The sequence below is a fragment of the Martes martes genome, assembly GCF_963455335.1.
Source record: "Martes martes genome assembly, chromosome: 5".
Taxonomy (NCBI): domain Eukaryota; kingdom Metazoa; phylum Chordata; class Mammalia; order Carnivora; family Mustelidae; genus Martes; species Martes martes.
In genome coordinates, this window is record NC_137892.1 from 20,428,841 (window position 1) to 20,444,656 (window position 15,816).

Sequence of the window (15,816 nt, forward strand, 5' to 3'; positions counted from 1 at the left end):
CCTGTCTGCTGCTCACGGGCCCTGTGCCTCTGGGCTGTGCTCTCTGCCCACGGTGCCCTCCCTAAATCCCCAATTGTTACTTTCTCAGGCCAGAACTCCCTAATCTTTCCCAATACCCCCCAGAGCCTGGCAGGCTGTCCCCCTGCTCAGAACTGCCAGAACCCTTTGTCTGTCCTGCCCTGGACTTTCCACCTTATACTGTACGTATCTGCTCGCGCTTCATCTTTCTCACTACCTTTCCTTGCTTTGACTCAATACACACTGAGAGGCACGTGCTTTGTGCCGGGCCTCATCAGAGCACTGGTGACACAGGGATCAGACCCTTTTCCTGGATCCACTGGTAGACTTGTATAGACCACACGGTGACAATGCACGGTGTGATGTGCGACCCTTAGAAAATGGGCCGGATGCAGGGACAGATGGCTTGACTTCTGAGAAGTGAAGGAGCCCCGAGGGCATCGTGAAGGAGGAGGTGACTGAACAGAAGACGGCACACAAGGGGGTGAAGGGTGTGCCCGGCGGGCAGGCGGTACATGTGCAGGCTCGGGAGAGTGGAGCTGCCTAGAACATTTGCAGCGTCTGTGGGATGAGGAGGCCACACAGGGAGGAGGACGGGGGTTGACAGAGACTGGTCAGAGCCAGTTGGTGGCACTGCCCTCAGATTCTTGTATACTCCCACCTGGTGGGGGAGCTCAGCGGGGCTTTCTGAGCGGGCAGCGGCTGGACAGGCAGAAGGTGCCCATGGGGGCTGCTTGGCAGCCGTCCCTGACCCCCTGCAGACACCACAGAGCCCCCAGAGCCTCTGGGATGTGCCAGCCCTTGGGACCCAGCCTTGGGAGATTTGGCTTCTCTTGACCTTGACTTTGGCCTGCTAAGGCCAGTGCAGGGAATTAAAAGAGCCTTGAGGATTCTTCAGGCCTGTCTTAGCCTATTTGGGCTGCTCTAACAAAGGGCCACGGACTGGGTGGTCTAGAAACAACAGAAATCGACTTCTCGCAGTCTTGGAGGCTGGAGGTGTGAGGTCAGGGTGCCGGTGCGGTCAGGGTTCTGGTGGGGGGCCCTCTTCCCGGCTGAAGGTGGCTGCCTCCTCCCTGTGTCCTCACATGGTGGACACAGAGGCCAGCAGCTCTCTGGAAACTCTCTTCTAAATAGGCTGACGCCCCATTCATGAGGCTCCCGAAAGCCCCCTCCTCCTAACGCCATCACACCAGGGGTTAAGTTTCAACACATGCATTTTGCGGGAGGACGTGTTCAGTCCCTGCTGACTTACATGTGAGTGAACTCAGTTCGAACTGGATTAAAGAAAAGCTGCGGACAAACAAAGTGTGCAGGGGTGGGGGGTTTCAGCAGCAGACCCTTTGTGCTCTCTGTCTCTCCGCTCTGGCTTCCTCTCTGTTGGCTCTTCCTCAAGCCACATGGTGCCCCCAGGAGCTCCACCTTAGCCCCATCAGAGAAAAGAGCCCTCTTTCCCCTACAGGGTCACCATCCAAAGTCCCAGACATGACACTCATCCCTGAACCCCTCTCTGGTTGAGGAAATGTGACCGCACTCCCAAGCCCCATATGTGCAGATGGGGGTGGTCCTGGAGAAGAAGAAGGGCTCTGTCATTGGAGGAGGGGATTCTGGACAGCAAACACCCAGATGCCCTCGCATGAAACGTACTCAGACCATGGGCTTACGTCAGGTTTTGGTCTTTGATACCCAGTAGTACCTCTAGGTCATAAAACACACAGGAAATGCCTATCCGGTGTGTAACCTTTCTCTCTGTCTCTCTCATTTCCAGGGGCCGCTGGGTCTGGATGGCAAGCCCGTAAGTGATTACAGGGAGATTCTAGGTGGTCCTGGGACTGGGCCACTTGTGGGGCTGGAAGTGATGGGGGAGGGTGCCAGAGGGAAGGGCTGGAAGTGATAGGGGGAGGGTGCCAGAGGGAAGGGGCCACCGGGAACCTGGCTCAGCACAGAGAGAAGTCATTTGGGCATCAGACCGGAGTTCAAATCCAGCTCCACTACCCGCTGGCTGTGCACCTTTGGAGAGGCCCTTCACCTCACAAGCCTGAGGCTCGTCAAATGCGTCCATCGACCCTCCACACTTGAACCAGCCCTGCAGGCTGGGGATGTGGAGAAATATAAATTGCACTTTGACATCGAGTCAGCCTTCAAAACATACAAGCCCCTCCTAGCAAGCCCCAGGCACAGAGCATCCCCCCCAACCCCACGCCAGTCTCAAGACTTCCCAATGGTAGACATTGGGCTGATGAGTTCTCAACACCTGGGCCAGGAGCCTATGGTCCACAAGCATCTTCAGCAGAATGAACAAGCTGCTCGGGGAGACAGCATAATTAAATAAATAATTGGATGTGGATGGATAGGCAGGTGGGTGGATGGATATATGGATGGATGGACAGATGAATGGATTGATGGATGGAGGGATAGATGTATGGAAGGGAGCGAGGATGGATGGATGGGTGACTGGCTGGGTGGATGGATGAACAAATGGATAATGAATAGCTGGATGGAAGGACAGAAGGACGGATGGATAGATGAAAGAGTCAAACAAATGCATAAGTGAGTAGATGGAAGGAAGGATGTATGAATGGATTGATGGAAGGATGGCTGAATAGTAGGTTAGATGTTGGTAGGATGGATGGATGCATGAATAAACAAATGAATTGATGAATAGTTGCATGGAAGGACAGACGAATGGGTGGGTGGATGGAAGGAAGGATGTATGAATGGATTGATGGAAGGATGGATGGATGGAAAGAAGGTAGGATGTATAAATGGGTAGATGGATAGATGGACTATCTATGACTGGCTGGATAGATGGACAAACAAATGGATAATGAATAGCTAGATGGAAGGACAGACGGATGGATGGATAGATGAAAGAGTTGATGAAAAGATGGATGGAGTGGGTAGATGGAAGGAAGGATACATGAATGGACTGATGGAAGAATGACTGGATAGATGGATGGTACGATGGATGGATGGATGGACAAATGGAGTGATGAATAGTTGCATGGAAGGACAGACAGATGAATGGTGGGTGGATGGAAGGAAGGATGTATGAATGGATTGATGGAAGGATGGATGGATGAAAAAAATGGATTGATAAATGGTTGGATAAAAGGACAAATAGATGGATAGATAGATGAATGGGTTGATGAATGGGTGTATGGGTGGGTAGACGGAAGGAAGGAAGGATGATTGGGTAGAAAGATAGTCAGATGAGGTTATGAATCAATGATTGTACAACGGTTGGACGCACGGGAGACTGAGTTAGCGGGTGGACAAATGCATGATGGTTGAGCGGACAAGAGAGTGAAGGAATGAGTGAAATAGTAAGTGACTGAGGAGCTGCCAGACGATGTGTGCCGTATTAGAGGATGGAGAAATGAACTGACCTCTTATGTGGACAAGTCGTTAGGTGAATGAACCAGCAAACCCATTATGAACTGAAGGGATAATGGAAAGTTAGGGGCAGTGGCCACCGGGCTCAGGAGGGGCTGAGCTTGAAGGGCTCTGCTCTGTGGAGGGAGTGACAGCACATGTGTTCCTACCTCAGCTGAGAGGTCCCGGCCACCCTCAAGTCCCCTGGCGCCCCTCACGCAGAGGAGTGGGATGCGGAGCTGTCCTGGGCCCAGCAAGGGCAGTTGTCATTAAAAGCAGACAGACTTACGTGTTTCCCCACCCAGCTCCCCACAGCTCCGCTCAAAGCCTTAGGGAACCCAGCCCAGTCCTCCCTGCTCAGGCCTGTCTTCACCTTTTGTTCTACAGGGACTTCCAGGACCCAAAGGGGAAAAGGTAAGTGATGCCGGCAGCTGTCTAGATGAGGATATGATGAAGGATGCCAGAAACCTGCCTCCAAACCCCAGCTCTGGAGTGTGGCCCCGGGCACGTCACATCCCCTCCTGGAACCTCAGTTTCCCCATCTGGAAGGTGGGGCTAAGAGTGCCTCCCTCCTAACGGTTATACGGCTTATGTTTAACGATTCCGAGTGCCCAAGGGGTGACACTGGAGTACCCTCCACACCGGAGAATGACAAAACTCAAGCAAGGTCTTCGCAAAATGAGGAGTTTCCAAAGCAAAAAATCATGGAAGAGAGGGGGGAGGGGCTAGAGCCAGGAGAGCCTGGGGGGCGGGGGTTTGAACAGTCACTATAGATGGTATTCTTTGTGAGGAGTGTGTGGCCCCCCCAGGCGGACAGATGGTGGGGAGCTGCCCCTGTGGTCTTTACAGCACCCCCTGTGAGAAAATCTTCCCTGGCATTTGGAACGAAATGTCACGGCAGACCCCTGGAGGGCTGGGGCCTCCAAGTGCCATGAAAGGGCGGGGGTGGGAGGGGCCACCCATGTGTCCTACGGCAGGATCAGAGCAGGGAGGGGCCAGAGCAGATGCCCATGTGGCAGGACCCTTCTAGGATCCACATCTGGGCCACGTCCACTCCAGCCGCCTGCTGTGATGTGCCCTCCGAGGTAAGTAAGGCCAGCCAGTGTCCCCAGCCACCCTCAGAGCTGTGCCGGGCACAGGATCCCAGGCTCAGAGCCTCAGGGTTGCCTTAGGGCTCCCCCACCAACCGCATGGCTTTCGATGGGTGGCCGGCTCCGTGGGCCTCAGTTTCCCCATCTGTCAGTTAAAGCAACCTGACAGAGAAGTGATTTCCTTCCTGCTGACTCCGGTTGAACAAAGCAGAGGCTTTGAACCCAGAGAGAGACTGGCATCTTGGCACCCGTCCCTTCGTGACATCCACCCCAGAGCTTGGTGACTTTAGACGGTCAAGTAATTACCATTCCTCGCTGTGTCGAGGTTCCAGGATTCCAAGAGGACGCGGGGCATGGGGAGCAGCTCATCTCTGCTCTGCCGTGACTAGGGGCTGGCCACAGGCAACACAGCGCCTGGTTCTAAGCCCTGTGTGTGCACTGGCTGTGTGACTTTGGGCTGGCTACTTAGCCTTTCTGTGCCTCAGTTTCCTCATTGAAAATGGAGATTAGAAATAGAACTCTCGTGATATGTTCATTAGACTTGGGTGAGAACAAGTGGGTAAAGCAGGGAGCACACAGTAAATGCTTAATACATGTGGTAGGGTAAAAATAGTAGCAGTGACCCGTCTTCCTGCTCTTTGTCCTTAGGGCGCACCAGGAGACCTTGGCCCTCGGGTAAGAGCTGACACAAGACTCCCTCACCTGCCCCACACAGTTCATGTTACCGTATAATAAGGCGTATCTAGCGTCTCTTCTGGGTCCCTGCCCCTTACCACATGGGCCCACGGTCTCTGCCCACTGCCCACCATCTGTCCTTCTGTGGGGTTTCATTTAAGTGGCCACGGCTAGAAAACCCAGGGCTTCCTCACAGTCATATTTGTTACCGTGGATGGGGGGCAGGGTGGGGACAGTGGCGCTAGCACTGCCCCCAGACCCGAGACTGACCTTGTTGAGGATGGCTGGCACCTCAGGAAGAGGGAAGGTTATGGGTCAGCAGCTGAGCTCTGCCACTTACCAGCCAAGTAACCTTGAGCGACTCCCTTTCCCCTCTGTGACTCAGTTTCTCCAACTGTGGTGGGTGGGATTGACAGCCCCTTTTCCAAGCTCTTATAGCAAAGGTTCATGGCAGTCATAAAGGTGAGCACCCAGCACCCAGCCCAGGGACAGTAGATCCCCTGGCCCTCGGTGCCCCCAGGGCCCAAGGGACCGGGAAGTGCCTTGTGCCAAACCTGGGGTCTCTTCAATGAAGCAGAGTGGGGATCCCAGGTCGGATGGGCCCCACAAAGCAGATCTGGGCAGAGGGTCACATCAGGGGCCCTAACAGCATGCCCCCTCCATTCCTGCCACAACTGGGGTGGAGGCCCATCTGTACTAGAGGGGGCTGCTCCCCAAAAAGGTTATGGGGTGGAAATTGTAGCCAGTGAGCTAGTACCCCCACAGCCAGCATCTGTAAGCACTGGAGGCAGGGATGGAGCAGGGGTGAGGGGCGGGCACTGTGGATGGGGGATGGGAAGGGGAGGCTAGAGGACTAAGTGTGGGCCAGGTCCTGGTCCTGGTCCCGGTCCCAGTCCCACCTCTGCGGCCCCACGGCCCCAAGTCTGTGCCACCAGACCAGAAGGGCCCATATAACAGGTGGTCGTGAGCAGGAGCCGAGAGCCCCGGGCTGGCCAGGCTGAAGCCCCAGGACAGAGCTCTTCCGTGCTGGGCCTTTGGTTGGAGGCAACCATGGGGTCCCCAAAAGCTGAAGTCAAAGCCAGGGTACCCACGTTGAATTTGGTGACCGCTGAGAAAAAGCTTTTTGCTTGCTTTCTAGTGGGTGTACAAACACTGATCTTCCGGAAAGGGGGTGCCCACTCCTCAATTGACGAGCTCCCCCAGCCCGGGAGTCATGAGAGATCTTTCCCAGAGCCCTCCCTCCACCCTTCATGGGTATCCTCTCGTTGTCCCAAGGTTCCAGCCACCTCCAAAACAGCCGCCACCCTTGAAAGTTCCATGGCTTAAAACAACAACGGCCCCGGTTGTGGGCGAGGTGGGGGGGGGTGGGCGGATCTCTCTCATCGAAGCCAGTCCAAGACAGTGGCACCCTCCCATGGCCCCGATGGATGCAGCTGTTGGCTGGGAGCTCAGTGGGGAGGTATGCGCTTCAAGTCTTCTCCCAGCGTGGCAGTGGGCTTCCCAGAGGGGCGTCCCAAGACTAGCATTCCAGGAGGCCAGTTAAGAGCCTGGCACGCCTCACTTCCGTGGCATCCTATCTGTCCCATCAGCCACGGGGCCCGCCCAGAGTCAACGTGGGGAAAGAGGAGCAGACCTTCTCTCTCGATGGGGCAGTGGGTTGGGGGGGGTCCCACTGCAAGGGTCCTGTGGGATGGGAATGAGCGTAGCGGCCATCTTTGGAGAACATAGTCCTCCTCTCCCGGTCGCTGGGCTGGGTTGAGTGGCTTTGCCCCCCCGAAACAGCTTTGTCCTTTCCTAAGTCACCCTTTCTGCCTTCCTGACCACACAACCTGTTTGCTGGCTAGATGGTTTTTCCACGGCTCAATCCAGGCTTTATAAGTAGAGACCATCACGGGTACGGTCGCCGCGTCTTCAAGGTAGCCTGGCCCAGTGGCGTGTCCGGGCCTGCTGGTTTGTGTGCTCCCTTGACTCACCCCTGCGTTTCCATGGTTGGACCTCAGCCAGCCCGATCCCAGCACACAGGCAAGGCAGCTGGCCAGCCTCGAGTCCCGAGTAACTCAAGGCCAGAGCCTACCAACATCTGCTGGGACCTGCTCACGTGTTGAAACCCATTTACCTCCCCAGTAAGTAGAGTCCAGGCCAGTGGTGCCCGTTGTGGGGCCCCTGGGCTGTGGAGGGAGCGGGGGCTGGGGTGTCTTCCAGTTCTCCCTGACACAGCAGCAAATGGAGCAGGAATCACCCTCCGCCGTCCCCACCTGCACCTGGGCAAGCTAACCAGACTGTCCGCTGGCTACATGTCAGGCTGGAGTCCTGGCCTCCGGGTCGGGACCCTGAGTGGTGGACACTGAGAGCCTCAGTCCATTTTTTAATTGGGGAAAACCAATGAACTGTGCCTGGGGTCCCGTTGGCAAGAGAGGGGAACCTTCACATTATGGGAGCCGGGGATTCAGAACGCGTCCAAAAGGCATCGCTTGCCTCAGTGGCCCTGAGGAGCTGCTGCCATTCCTAGCTCTGCAACCCTGGGGGAAATGATTACCCTCTCTGTTCCTGACTGCTCTACCTGTAAAATGGGTCGATACAGTGCCGTGGCTGGGTGGTCGCAAGGGTTGGGGAGAGTCAGCTTCCAGGGAGATCAGTGCAGGGTGCACGGGGTCCAGGGAGGGTTACCTCTGCAAGAGGCTTCTTCGTTTCTCGGCTGTGGGAAGTTTGGGGACTGCTGTCACTGCGAGCCAGGTGTGCCCCATGACCTTGCCCCGTGCCACGGGGGCAGCAGGAAGTGCCGGTGGCACCGTGGTCCCCCTTTCCTTGCAGCTGGGGGCCACGAGGTGAGGGCTCTGGCTGCCTGAGGTCTGACCCCGTACTAACATCAGGTCCTTGAGTCAGGGGCGGGATGCTGCATGACCGAGACTTTGTGGCCCTTTGTTGCTCTCCTTTTTTTATTTTCAACTTTGTATCGCAAGATGACTGTTGGTTCACAATTAGTTGTAAGAGGTGGTACCCCATGCACCTGTCCTCCACGCTCCCCGATGGTGACATCTTGTCTCCCTGTGCAATGTAGTCTCACAACCAGATAATTGACAGACTCCACCTCCCTCACGGGGAGCTCAGCCATGTTGCCCATCTAGGTGCGTTGAAAAGTCTGGGCGACGTCATCACACTCAGTAGACTCGGGTACCACCACAGGACGATCCCCCGTGCTGCCTCAGTCCCCTCCCTCCCCGCCCCATCCCTGCCCCCACCCCCAGCAGCCACCAATCCGTCCTCCATCTTCATGATCTTTCCATGTCCTCCCTGGGGTGTATTTGCAGCGGTAGAGTCTGAGCCGCTGAGATTGGCTTTTCTCACTCAGCGTCGTTCCCCCGAGATCCGTCGGAGCTGTTGCAACGTGGCTGTGCCTTGTTCCTTGTCATTATGGCGGAGCTGTGCTCTGTGACACGGCTGTCGCTTAACCGTCCCTTAGCCGTTCACCCACGGAAGGACATTTGGGTTGATTCTAGTTTGGGGCCGTTACCCCTAGAGCAGCTGTGAGCATCCGCGGGAGTTTTCATCGCTCTGGGTAAGGCCCCAGAAGCGCACCTCCAGCACGGGATAAAGGAGGCTCTCCTGCGAGGAAGGTCCTTCAGGACGCGTGCAGACCCCTTTCCAGGGGAAGGGGCTGGTGGGGCCCACATGCTTTGCTCCAGTACCCAGCGTGTCTCATCTCTCAGCGGAACACCAGAGCTGAGCTCCAGGCACTGAGAGCTGGGAGAACGGCACATCCCTTAGCTTTTATGCCAAAGTACAGGGACCTGTCTGTCCCTGTGGCTGCCGAGGAGCAACCAGAAGCCCAGGAACCAAACACTTTCCTCTGAACCACCCCCCCCCCCACAAACCCGCAAGGGCTGGGGGAGGGAAGGCATCTGGCCAGTCATCTGCAGAGACTGCTCTCTGGAGACTGGAGCCCCTCCCCTCCCCCTCACAGTAAGCCGGGCCCCATCTCTTCTAGGGAGACCAAGGGCGAGATGGAGCTGCTGGGCCTCCGGGGCCCCCTGGACCCCCTGGAGCCCGGGGCCCTCCTGGCGACACGGGGAAAGATGGCCCCAGGGGAGCACAAGGCCCAGCGGTAAGAGAGGGCATGGAGGTAGAATACCCCTGTCCCCAGTCCAGACCCAGACCCATGTTGCCTAACCCCAGCCCCAACCCAGACAACTGCCCCACTCCAGCCTTAGACCGAGTGGCGTTTAAGACCTTGACCCCAAACCCATTCCCAAATGCTGGTCCGCACCCTCATTTCTGGCTATTATCCAGACCCTACCTCTGGCTCCTACACTCTGACCTGACTCCAAACCCAACTTTTACTCTGCACCCTAACCCCAAATACAACCAGAGATCCTAACCTCACCTTGCTTGCAATTTCAGTCTCTATCCTAACCCTGACCCTGAGACCCATACGGAGGTGTTTCCTCCCCAGATTTTATTCCCCCCACCCTGCTCTGGCTCGCTCTCCCCCCAAGTCCTTCCCTCCTTCCAGTACTAACTAGTTAGGCTCAGTTGTCCTCCTATAGCTCTACGCAGACTCTGGAGGCCAGGCTTCATGGTACTACCCCTTCCCCTACCGCAGGGACTTAGGCCTGTCCTTCCCCTCCCACGCAGAGCCAGCCCCTCCACCACACTGCCACCAAATTGCCACCAGGGTCCCCTCTTGGGGCAGCTAGCTACTCAGTTGGCTCATCCATTCCTATTCCCGTTGGGCACCTAGCTCCCTGAGCCTCAACTGCGTTGAACCTCCCTGAGTTCTCATCTGCAAAGTGGGAACAAGGACACCCGCTCATGAAACAAGAGACGGCTTGGAGCCCCAGCCCAGGGCCCAGCGCGGGGAGTGGGCTCCATTAACCGTGGAGTCCCTGTGTCCCTTCATCAAGAGGGTCTCCTCTTCTGCCTCCTCAGGGTCCCAAAGGAGAGGCTGGACGTGACGGCGAGATGGTCAGTATCCAGGGCATTGGGGCAGCCTGGGGCCCCATTCATTCAGGGGGCCAGAAGCCCCCATCCCACTCACGGCCAGCAGTGGGGAACCGATGGGCCAGGCCCCCAGCCCTGCATCCCTGGGAGGGCGCCCCCCCAGGCCACTGCCCTGCTTGAGATCTGACACAGAAGCAGCCCTTGATGTGGGAGTCAGGCCTAGAAGGGGCAGGATGGCCCGGCCTCCTGCCATCTGGCACTTGGCGTCGCCCTTTATACAATGATACCCAAAAGCAGCTGCCGGTATCCCATTTAATACTTTCTCCTCTCTTGTTCCAGGGCCTGAAGGGACTCCCAGGGCCCAAGGTGAGTGCTCCCCTGTCCCCTGCCCCGGGCCTGGGAGGGATGGGCTCCCATCCCCTCCCCCACCCCTGCAAGTCAGTTGTTCCTTTTCTCCTTTGCCTGCTGGGGGGGCGGGGGATGGACTGGGGTCCGCCTGAAGAAGAAGGGCTTTCCTTGCTTTCTCCCTCATCTCAGAAACACCCCCCAGAGGCTGTGGCATCACATGCCCACTTGTGAGAGCAGTGACTTGTCCAGGGTCATTCAGCATGGGGGGGACCCTGGTCAGGAGCAGAGTCCAGGACTGTCAGCCCCACCATCCCTGTACACATGTCTGAGGGGCCAGGGTCTCCGGGCCATCCCCGGTCATCAAGGCCGGTTCCACCGGAGGAGCAGGTGGCCTGGGTCTGCGCCATGTTCTCAGGGCTCTGACCTCTCTCTTGCACCCCTCTGCCTTCCATCTTAGGGTGAGCCTGGCATTCCTGGAAAGAAGGTGAGGGGGGCCCCCAGGAAGGGCTTCCTGGTGGGGGTGTGGGAAGTGGCTAGGGAGATGGGCAGGGGCTCCCCATGGGGCAGGGCGGTGGGTGGGTGGCGGCCATAGGGATGTCCTCACCAGACCCAAGTCCTCTGTCTCGAAGCCCAATTTCCTTCATTCACTCGCTTATTCACGGATTCTTTCCTTTCTGCAAATGCAGCAAATTCGTTCCCACTTCAGGGACCTGGACAGTGGTTCTCAAAGTGTGGTCCTGGGACCAGCAGTATCAGCATCGCTGGGGCCTTAGGCGCATTTGGAGGCCGATCTTGGACCCACCTAGTCAGAGTCACTAGGGGTGGGCCACTGGGATGTTGTGATTTATAAAAAATCCATATTTGTTCTTAGTCCTCTGGTTTCTGGAGCAGAGCTCCTAAAACCCTTGGAATGTCCTGAATGATGAACCAGATTTGAAGGTGTCTATTGTTATGTTTATGGCGTGACTTTAGGGACAACCGCCCCCCCCCCCAATGGGGGCTGGTTGCCTGGAGAACTAGCCATGTGATTGGAGGGTTGGAGTTTTCAGTCCTGGTCACCAGCCTTCCAGGGAGGGAGAGGGGCTGTAGGTTGAACCAGTCTGACCCGTGGCCTCTGTGATGATGCCTCCATAAAAACCCCAAAGGATGGGCGTTCTGAGAGCTTCCGGGTTGGTGAACATGGGGAGAATTGGGGAGAGCAGCGCTCCTGGAGAGCTCACGGACCCTCCGCGCCCCTTCCCCATGCCTTGCCCGCTGCATCTCGCTATTACTGAGTTCTATCCTTTATGATAAATTGGGAATCTAGTAAGTAGAGTGTTTCCCTGAGTTCTGTGAGCTGCTCTAGCAAGTTAATGGAACTCAAGGAGGAGGTCATTGTAATCGTCAGTCTATGATGGACCAATCTATAACACAGCTTCCTCCTGGTGCCTAAAGTGGCGGGTGCAGGGGTGGGGGGGTGCTGTCTTATAGGACTGGGCCCTTAACCTGTGGGATCCAACGCTCTCTCCAGGTTGACAAGTATCAGAATGGGGTTAAATTGTAGTGGGGAATCCCCTGGGTGAGGGTGTGGACATACCTCACGCCCATCAGAATTGGTGACCAGAACTTTTATTTATTTCTTTTAAAGATTTGATTTATTTATTTGAGACACAGAGAGAGAGCACTAGCAGTGGGGAGGGGCAGAGGGAGAGGGGAGAAGCAAACTCCCCGCTGGGCAGGGAGCCCGATGTGGTACTCAATCCCAGGACCCTGAGATGATGACCTGAGCCGAAGGCAGACACTTAACCAACTGAGCCACTCAGGCGTCCCCCTGGTGACCAGAACTTGTAGCTGTGGTCTGTCCAGCACCTCCCCCAGGGTGACACTGGCATGCACTCGAGTTTGGGAACCACTGGCCAGGGGTGATCTCCCTCCACCCCTTCCCTTGCCAGGTCTCCAAAAAGCTCCCCTAGGTCGCTCTGAGTTCCTCCATCCCACCACCCCCCTACACTCTTTTCCCAGCACTGCTTCCACCTCCTGGCCTGGTGCTGTGGGTTTATCAGCATAGTTCCTTGCCCTCGGGCCCCTCTCTCCCCGACTGAACAGGGACCCTATCTGCCTGGCCCACAGACGCGCTCACACGTATTGACTGAAGGAGCCAATCCCCTCTCCTCCACCTGCCCGCCCCTCCCTTCCGTGCGCCAGCCCCCCTCAGGCGTGCTCTGGGCTGGCCCTGGGGGACCCGCCCTGCCCCGCCCCCCTGTCCCCACCCAGTGTGACTAATGCTGGTGCCCGCAGAGGTCTGGTGGGCTGGTGGGCAGGGGAGAGCGCTGGGTGGGGAGACAGCCAAAACCGGTACGCCTGGGCCTGAGGGCTGCAGCCTCAGCTGCTCTCTCCTCAGGGGGATGACGGGATTCCAAGCCAGCCAGGGCTCCCCGGACCCCCAGGCCCCAAGGTAGGTCCCTGTGGCTCCCCCAGAGGGCCCCCTGCCTCCCACCTCCCTTGGCTCCGAGCGGTCTGGTGAGGCCCCTAGCGGCCCTTTCACAGTGCAGGTTTGGGAGGTGGCACCCACTCTACCCTGTCCCCAAGGTAGGACAAGGGTATCATCCTTGCTCCCTTGCCGGCCTGTCTCCAAAATGTCACCTGAGCCCCCCTCAGGGGCCCTAACTATGCCCCAGGGGGGCTCAGGCATGTTCCCCAGGAATCACAAAGCCTGCAGCCCCAGCTGGCCCCTGGCACGCTCACTCACTGCGAATGTCTCAATTGCAGGGCGAGCCAGGGAACACGGGGCCTCCAGGAGAAAATGGTGTGGACGGCGCCCCAGGGCCAAAGGTGCCTCGCAGTGCACGGCTCAGACCTGTGCACCCATCCTGGGGTCATGTGGTTTTGCCTCCTTTTGCCCTTTTAACTGGGGAGTTGCGGGAGGACGTGGGATCTGGGGTCTGGTTCTGTGGGCTGTCAGAGGCTGGCCCCAGGGATGGCCACAGGTTTGGGTGAAGGACAAGCCCCCCCGCCCCAAGCTTGGCCATGTGGCTCAGTCATCCTGCAGTTGGGGAAGCCAGGCCATCCCTCAGTGGCCCAGCTCTACACACTGTGGGGTCCAAGGGGGCTCCCGTGGGCCCTCCTTCCAGGAATTCTGTTTCTGGGGCACTGGCTGCGTACAGAGGTCCCTTGGGGCTCCAGCACGTGGGCCCCGCGCTTTTGGGTGACTTGGGGACTGGGCAGGCGTGGGGCGGCCAGGCACACTTGGCTGCAACCTCACGTCTCCCCAGGGAGAGCCTGGCCAGCGAGGCGCGGACGGAGTCTCAGGACTGCGGGTAAGTGAGGCCCCCCTCCGGCCATGCCAAGGGAACCCAGGGGCCTGGAGCTCTTCAGATGTCCCCATCATTTCCCGCGGGAGACCCTGGAGGAGCCCTGGAGCTCTGGGAAATGGGAGTCTTTTTTTTTTTTAATCATTCATTACTGATTTTTAAATTTTCAATCTCACCATACCTACTTTCGGTAAAACGTTCAAATTGCATGCGTGAAAACGAGCTGTCCCCAGCTGAATGTCTGCCCTCCCAGAGTCTTGTCTTATGTTCAAGCACGGACCTTCTGTGCATCACCTGGGGTGGGAGTGGGGGTGACCCTCCCCCGGCAGGGCACCTTGCCCCACCTTGCAGTTTGTCCCTGTCTCCAGAAGCAGAGCCACCCCCTCCCCTTGCTGGTCTCCGATCATTTGCGACCAGCTGCTGTCAACCCACATTTAGGTCAACACCAGAGGTCCCATTCCCTGCTCGGTGGCCTCCAGCAATCATGAGCCTGAACACTCCTGGAGGCTGCTTTTCTCCTCCGAAAAAAACAAGGCTAAGCCCCCAGCCTGGTCGCGCAGGTGGCAGGGGCTGGATTCGGCACTGAGCATGGGATTCTGGGGGACCGTGACTGCTGAGCCTGCTGGCAAGGGATGACCCCCGGCCAGGGTCTCTGGGCCCTCTGCAGGGGGCTGTCTCCAGGCCTGAGCAGAGTGCTGCCCGTCCTTCACGGTGGGCCCAGCAGAGAGCAGCCTGGGGCGAAGGGAGGTTTATGGAGGAAGGGTTGGGGGAGGAGGGGCCCCATTAGAGCGCATGCGGATGTGGACAGGTGGGTGTGGACACCTGCGTTTGCAGACAGCCGTACGCACACGCGAGCTTGCACAGCTTCGACCAGAGCCTGGGACACTGAGGCACAAGGCTGAGATGGAGCTGGCAGCTGGTCCACATGGTGTCTGGGCGTTTGGGGGAACATGTTGATTTCTGCACGTTTGTACGGCCGACATTTAGAAATCGGAAGAACTTCACATCAGAATGAGACTTTCTGTTTTCCCTGGAGAACTCCAGGTTGAGACCTCAGGGGACTTCGGTTCCCATGGGACCGGCAGCCAGACAAGGCAGGAACGTGTTCTTCTGTTGGCTCCAGGCCCCGGACACCTGCTGTCCAGGCCCTGGAGCATCTCTCAGGGACTGGGGTGCCCGTGGCCACATAGATCCTGGAAGATGAGCTCTTGGGGGTCCCATCGGGTTACAGCTGAGCCAGCACATGGCACACGGACTTTCCCTCGTGTGGGCCAGGTTCCTGGGGTCCCGGGTTCAGATACACCTGCGGCCGCCTCGGCCCCGCTCTGAAATTCTCACTCTTCCTCTGCCTCAGGGTCCCCAGGGCCTCAAGGGTGAGCAAGGAGACACGGTGGTGATAGACTACGATGGCAGGATTCTGGATGCCCTCAAGGTAGGTTCCTGGCAGGACCGGGATGCATCCTTGTTCTTTTCCTGAGGAGACAACAACATACTTAGTGTATCGGTCCTGCATTTCTTTACACAAGGGTGGGGGGACAGCTTAGCACAAAGACCCCAGCTTCACCAGGTGTATCTGATAAGGAAATCAGAGCTGTGCTGAGCATCCTCTACCCCAGATGCTAAGAGCTGCTGTGAATATGGCTTATGTGACCCTGACCTCCCCAGAGGCCAAAGTGAGAAGGGAAGCTCCCTGCTCAGGGGCAGGAGACAGACCATTTCCTGGTGTCCAGTACCAGCAGGCCCTCCTGGCACCTTCCCCAGGGAGCACAGGCTGGAGGGCTACGTCTTCTAGTAGCTGTTGGGGGAGGATGATGGCAGCCAGGTCTGCCCCCGAGGAGCCTCAGGAGATGCGCAGTTGCAGAGCCCTGCCCTATGCCCGGCAGACTTGGGACCTCTTCCCCGTGGAGGCAGGGGTTGGGTTTTAGCCGCTCACAGCTCCCAGGGAAGGGAGCTTCGGAGGGCGAGGGGCAGGCATCAGAGACTGGACCTGGCCTCGGCACCTGATCCCACCTGAGTTCCATTCAGTTCTCTCCCACAGGCCTCGGGGAAGTACACACTGATGGTAACTGTGGCCCCATCCCAGG

General features: G+C 57.6%; 1 protein-coding gene across 1 annotated transcript in view; it reads left to right on the forward strand.

The window, feature by feature from the left end:
- Window positions 1–15,816, forward strand: part of COL23A1 (collagen type XXIII alpha 1 chain) — a gene marked incomplete at its 5' end in the record, with an annotated part of 301,516 nt that overhangs the window by 273,176 nt on the left and 12,524 nt on the right. Inside the window, 11 exons of the mRNA XM_080804434.1 lie at window positions 1,784–1,810; window positions 3,778–3,804; window positions 5,130–5,156; window positions 9,142–9,258; window positions 10,083–10,118; window positions 10,434–10,460; window positions 10,900–10,926; window positions 12,823–12,876; window positions 13,191–13,253; window positions 13,694–13,738; window positions 15,087–15,164. Coding sequence (XP_080660560.1) covers window positions 1,784–1,810; window positions 3,778–3,804; window positions 5,130–5,156; window positions 9,142–9,258; window positions 10,083–10,118; window positions 10,434–10,460; window positions 10,900–10,926; window positions 12,823–12,876; window positions 13,191–13,253; window positions 13,694–13,738; window positions 15,087–15,164 — 528 coding nt within the window. The remainder of the gene's footprint in view (window positions 1–1,783; window positions 1,811–3,777; window positions 3,805–5,129; window positions 5,157–9,141; window positions 9,259–10,082; window positions 10,119–10,433; window positions 10,461–10,899; window positions 10,927–12,822; window positions 12,877–13,190; window positions 13,254–13,693; window positions 13,739–15,086; window positions 15,165–15,816) is intronic.